This window comes from Saccostrea echinata, unplaced genomic scaffold, assembly GCF_033153115.1.
Source record: "Saccostrea echinata isolate AGI-Se365-2 ecotype Australia unplaced genomic scaffold, CSIRO_AGI_Sech_v1 ptg000001l, whole genome shotgun sequence".
Classification (NCBI taxonomy): domain Eukaryota; kingdom Metazoa; phylum Mollusca; class Bivalvia; order Ostreida; family Ostreidae; genus Saccostrea; species Saccostrea echinata.
In genome coordinates, this window is record NW_026889750.1 from 7820548 (window position 1) to 7827314 (window position 6767).

The 6767-nt window shown below is 33.0% G+C and overlaps 1 protein-coding gene across 1 annotated transcript; it reads left to right on the plus strand.

The window, feature by feature from the left end:
* Window positions 1-67: 67 nt before the first annotated feature.
* Window positions 68-6691, plus strand: LOC133182109 (titin-like). Its single transcript, XM_061316840.1, has 5 exons — window positions 68-326; window positions 505-816; window positions 963-1247; window positions 5404-5700; window positions 6684-6691. The coding sequence occupies exons 1-5, from the start codon at window positions 68-70 to the stop codon at window positions 6689-6691; spliced, it is 1161 nt and encodes a 386-aa protein (XP_061172824.1).
* Window positions 6692-6767: the final 76 nt, after the last annotated feature.

The window sequence follows — 6767 nt, forward strand, 5'->3', positions numbered from 1 at the left end:
TATGTTGAGAAAAATACAATGTCTCAAATTACTTCAGTCGAAACTTTGTGTTGCAGATCATCCGAAAATGGAAATATTAAAAGTTACCTCAGAGACAGAATATCTTGCAATCCATTACAGTTGTTCTGAAGATGTTCGACCCATGATCGATCAAATTCAATGGACAAAAGATGAAATACCATTGAGGTTGAATTCAACAAAGTATAATGGGGGAGGTGTAAAAGACAAATATTTGAAAATTCTCTCTCCAGCGAGAGAAGATGGTGGTGAATACGTTTATACAATTTTCAACGCCTGGGGTTCTGTTAGAGAAAGCATTACATTAGGTACGAGTGCAATGAATTATGTCGCGATTGATAGGTATCAGGTATATACAATATTTTTCTAATCCATTTTATGGATTGCAGTTTGTCAATGTGCTTTCCTCTGACAAAATTACGTTTTTCATTGATATCATGAATAACAAATGCATTCTGTTTATTCTTCATCATTCCCTCAACCCAGGAGTACCAACGGCACAACTCCCCCAATGCTTGAAAATTCCGTTTGGTAGTCCAGTCTCTATTGAGCCCGTCATACAATCCTGTCCTCCAGTGATGAAAGTCGTTTGGGAGATGAGTAAAGATCAAAATCCAGAAAATTTTAAGGCCCTAGACGTTACCTGCTCTCGATATTTTGGAAGCACTTTGGATCCACAGAACCCTATATTTGTCATACCAAAAGTATCTAATGCTGACAGAATGTATTACAGAATACAAGTATTAAATGGAATTGGTAACTCTTGGAGTAATGCAACTTTACTTAAAATCCATGGCGGTGTGTATCAAGAAAGGCACTGAGAACTGTATTCATGCTAAATGTTTAATTTTGCTCAGAAAAAATACTTTCTTTATTATCTCTGAGAATATAAAATGATTGCTCATGTTTTTTTTTTTTAAATTATTATTTTTTGTTTATTTTAGATATACCCTCTGTATTCATAAATCATGAAACCAATTTTTCGGAGCGGAGGGTTTCATTATTATGCGAAATTGTCCTAACTAAGAACTCGCCTGGAGTTGAAACAATTCTATGGATAAAGGACAAAAAGCCATTGGATATTTCTGGTTGTGGACTGAAATATTCAGGAGGTACTGTTTCTGATCCTACCCTAACTATCAATGCAGTGAATTCAAATGACTCCGGAGAATATCAGTGTAATGTGTCTAATGCAGTTGGGAACATGTCAAGTAGTCCCATCTATTTAGGTAAGATCATTATACCTCTATAGAATTTCCACGAAAAAAAATTACCAGGTGATGATTAATATTTTCTTCATTCATAAAATGTACTTTAATTAACTGTTGTGACCCAAGAAGCACAAAAAAGGTTTTCATGGTCTAATATTCAGCATTAAGACCTATAAATCGGTGACTTATAAGCGGTGTACATAGATAGAACAGCTGGTATCCGCATTAGCAGACGATTCGTCAAGCCACTTTTTACTAAAATTATTTTTACTGCAGTAAAACTCACTAGTGCTACTTATTATTAAATGAGGATAAATGGCAGTATCCTATGTTGAAAATAATTAATTTAACAAGAAGTGTTTGTGAAACACTGATGCCCCCTTATGACAACTTAAAGCAAAGGTTAAACTTTCTCAAATGCAAATTAAATATGTTGGTACCCAAATTAAGGTCTTGTCTCGAGGAATATACCTGTGAAATATGAAAGCCCTAGTAGCAACCATTGAATAGATACGGAAAAGGTTAAAGTTTTTTCAAAAGTATGTCAAACATCAAGGTCAAGGTCAAATGGTCAAAATTAATGGTGCCCAAGGAAAGGCCTTCTCTCAAGAAATACACGGGTGAAATATAAAGGCCGAAGCACCAATAGTTCAAAAGTTATGACCAAGGTTAAAGTTTTTAGGTCGAACTCCAAGGTCAAGGTCAATGGATTACAATTGTTGTTATCCAAAGGAAGGGCTTGTCACAAGAAATAGACAGGTTAAATACGAAAGCCCTAGCACCAACTGTTCAAAAGTTCTGTCCAGCTTAAAAGTTTTCCAAAAGTAGGTCAAACTCCAAGATCAAGGACAAAGGGTCAAAGTTGTTGGTATCCAAGGAAGATCTTGTCACAAGGATTACATATGTAGCACCAACCGTTCAAAAGTTATGGCCAAGGTTAAAGTTTTTCAAAAGTAGGTCAAACTCCAAAGTCAAGATCAAAGGGTCAAAGTTGTTGGTATCCAAGGGAAAGCCTTGTCATAAGAATTACATATGTGAAGTATGAGAGCCCTGGCACCAATGGTTCAAAAGTTATGGCCAATGTTAATTTTTTTTCAAAAGTAGGTTAAACTCCAAGGTCAAAGGGTCAAAGTTTTTGGTATCCAAAGGAAGGACTTGCCACAAGAATTACACATGTGAAGTATGAAAGCTCTAGCACCAACCGTTCAAAAGTTATGGCAAAGGTTAAAGTTTGGTAAAATTTTGCAAAACTGGGTGAAACTCTAAGGTCAAAAGGTCAAATATGGTGGTACCCAAAGAAAGGTTTTTTCACAAGGAATACACATGTGAAATATGAAACTCATATCTCTAACTAATCAAAAGTTATGGTCAATGTTAAAGACAAACAGACACAGACAGACAGACAGACAGACAGAGCAAAAACTATATACCCTCGAATCTTCGATATAATCTTCGGGGCATAAAAATAGTTTGACTCCATATTTACGTCTTTATATTATATAATTTCTTTAGAGCCCCCCCCCCCAATTTTTTTCATTGGTGTTTAGAGGTTCCTTAAACTAATTAATCACGTTATTTTTGTGTTGTAGTGCTTTTTAAGGATAGTTTTTGATTCGGAATGGTAGGGTTAGTATAATAATGCAGTCTCTTGTAATCAATCTATCAAAAACAGCTGGGCTATATGCGTTCTATTAAATGCTATAATAAGCAATTCCGACATCTTTCATGAAGAGAATTTTGCTTGAAAATGAAACTGTGTTAAATTTGTATAATATAATTAGTTAATTTCCTAATGTCATAAATATTGCATCCACGTAGCACAGTTAAGGCTGCAATAAGAATCGCCCATCCTTGTAAAGAATGTATTTTCTATCTAAAAAATTCGCCGATATTTCCATTTGGCACCTTAACTGTACTGCGCATGCTTGCTCCGTCAAATTAAATATTAATGTTTTGAAAAACGAATTTCGGCGAAAATATTGGACCCGTGGGGCTGGGATGTGGAATATCTGATTCAGTGTTTGTATGTAAGTCTCGTTCACTGCATGTTGAGAAGAAATCGTATTCAAAATACACACACACACCCTCACACACACACACACACACACTGATATATATATATATATATATATATATATATATATATATATATATATATATATATATATATATATATATATATATATATATATATATATATGGGTGTGGGCGTGGGTGTGTTTGTGTCTATAATTCTTGGAAGATATCTGTTATGTCTTGTATTCTATATGCGACACTTTCCAATAATTTAATTTAGTATTCTTAAGCTGCTGTGAGAAACTTTTTATACACTTACAGCAAAATTGATATTACATAGCAAGATTCTCTCCTTGTATTCCAAGACTACGATAAGCTATAGCGTTTGCACAGAATATCTTAAAATAAATCTCATTGAAAGCATTTTTTAAAAAAATTGTACAAATATTGTTTATATACAGTAAGTGTCTGAGGTATGTTAAAATCTCGCATTAAGCGATTGAGGGGCAGTATGAAAACCATCTATCCTTCTGTATTCAATAATTCAGAAGTAAAAAAAGAATTAGATTAGACGATCAGTACGTAGTGGTCCCTGCTGACAAAGCAGGTAACTACATTGTCTTTGTTTGTAAGGCTCATAAATTGTATTTTAGAGGAACTGGGATTTAAATCCAACTTATACACATAGCTCCCTTTCTAAGGAGGAAATTCTTCAAAATCATATGTCAGTTTTGAATATTTTTAATATTCCCAACAACAAAAATGAATCTGAATTACCATATCTAAATTGGATTCCGAAACTTCATAAAAATCCTTACAAACAACGATACATAGCGGGTTCTACTAAATGTTCTACCAAGCCTCTTTCTTTACTCCTCACTAAGATATTAACAATAGTGAAGGAAAAACTTCAAGAATACTGTACAACAATATATTCGAGAAGTAGTGTAAATCAGATGTGGATACTGAAAAATTCCAAGGAACTTTTGGAACATTTGAAATCACAAAATTTTATCAAAATCATGATCAACACCATAAAAACTTACGACTTTTCAACTTTATATACAATTATTCCCTACGATAAATTAAAGTCCAGACTTTCTGACATCGTTGACAGCTGCTTTTATCAATAAAAATGGAACTCGTAAATTTGTCATTGGTCATTTGCAAAGTTTCTTTGTTAAAAAACAATCTGATTGTACACACAAGTACTCTGAAGTTGACATTAAAAAGATGCTCGAGTTTCCGATTGACAATATCTATGTGGTTTTTGGAGACCAGGTCTTCCAACAATCTATTGGAATTTCCATGGGTGCCAATTGCGCCCCGTTATTAGCAGACCTATTTTTGTATTCATATGAAGCAGAATTTATTCAAAATCTTTTACGTGAAAAGAAGAAAACACTTGCTGTGGCCTTCAACTCGACATTTAGATATATCGACGACGTATTGTCAATTAACAATGGTTATTTCCATTCTTATGTCAATACGTTATATCCCGGTGAGCCTGAGATAAAAGACACCACAGAGTCGGACACATCTGTTTCATATTTGGACATTTTATTAGAAAAAGACGTTAATGGTAATCTAACAACAAAGCTTTATGATAAACGTGATGACTTTAACTTTTCAATCGTCAACTTCCCTTACCTATGCAGCAATATACCCTTGTCACCTGCATACAGGGTTTATATATCTCAGTTGATTCGATACGCCAGAGCATGCTCTACGTAGGAAACAATTTCTAAAATGAGGTAAGTTATTGACAAACAAGTTGATGAAACAAGAACATCAACAGTCTCATTTAAAGTCATCATTTCGTAAGTTCTATGGTCGATACAATGACCTTGTCAGCAAATACAATCTATTATTAAGTCAAATGCTGACTGACGTTTTTCATACAAATTGTTGGGCCATTATTTATACACTGAATTGTCGACGAATTTTTCCGTTATTTCCCGATCATGACAAGGAGCACACGGCGGGTATGACCGGTCAGCAGGGGATGATCACTCCTCCATGGCACCTGATCCCACCTCTGCTGTCTTAGAGGTCCGTGTTTGCTCTGCTCCTATTTTGTAATGTTTAATGGACTTTTGAGTTTGAATACTGTTCGTTATCTCCAAATATTTCATCTAATATGTTAGAGTTCTTTCAGGTGTACCAAGCATTGAAATACATTCCCCTGGATTGGAGCATGATGAAGAAGGCGAGAAACTTATCTTTACATGTACAGTTAGATCTATTCCGGAAGCAACAATAGTGGAATGGGGAATTCAGCAAAGTCCAGAAGATGTTTTTAGAAAAATAGATGTGCATGACCCTATGTATATTGGATCAACAGTTTCGATGCCATATCCAGTTTTAATGGTTCATAAATATTACCAAACATCATCTCAAATATATCTCATAAAAGTCACCAATTACATTGGAGAAACAACTGAAGTTATTCAGGGTATTTTTTATATTCTTATCGTCTCATATTTCTTTGATAAAATTATTAGTATTCTTAAATCAAGGATGACATTTAATTAGATGATAAAAAATACTCCACTGATAGGAATGAAAAAACACCTTTTGTACATTACGGTCCTATGCTTTTATTGCTGTAATTTACTTTGAAATAACAAGGTTAATGACCAACTTTTCAAGCTAGTACCCTCTCCCTATTCCTAGGAAAAATACTTTTTTACACTATGACTAATATTTTCCTTATTTAAAAAATATAACCAGTATCAAATCTTTAGGATAATAAAATATGTTGAACATGGGATAGTGTTGCTGTATAAAAATAAACAAAAAGAGTTTGAGCAATAGACTTGTTAGTAATTCTTCTGGATTTCCTTCGTCGATTTTCGAAATTCTACCAAAGTTTAAATATAATTACAAATTTTACTAAAAACTGAATGATTGGAACTGTAAACTGTTTATGGCCTCATTTTTTTTATATTGCCCTTATTCTGTTGGTGTTAAAATTATATGGGATCAATGATCATATTCTTGAGATATGATGCCTGGAATAGCTTTTGTTCATGTTTAAGATTTTTTTTCATTGCATGTCATTGAATGATATGAAAAAATACATGAGCCTTAACAAACACAAAATTTGCAAAATTGTAATAAAAACACATCGAAACATAGGTTTCAAAATATTTTCGTAAAATAAATAAATAATGAATAGATAAACAAAATGAAAAATAAAATTTATTCCGAATTTCCTCTACATTACCATAAATCTATCTTTGTTCTTGCATTTTTATTTCAAATTGTAAACTTTAAATTTTGATATTGGTAAGGATTTATTTTTTCAATTGTGAACATTTTTTTTTATTGAAGGTATTGTACTTTTAAGCAACCTTGAGTAAACGTTAACCTTGATGAAACTAATGAATTCCATTAAATAATGTAATTAACAAAAACATTTTGTTCTCTGTATAGATTCATGATTAAAATATTCGATGGTTATAATTAGAGCAGTGAACATTTTGTAAATACATGTAGATGTGTTAAAGTAAAAATACT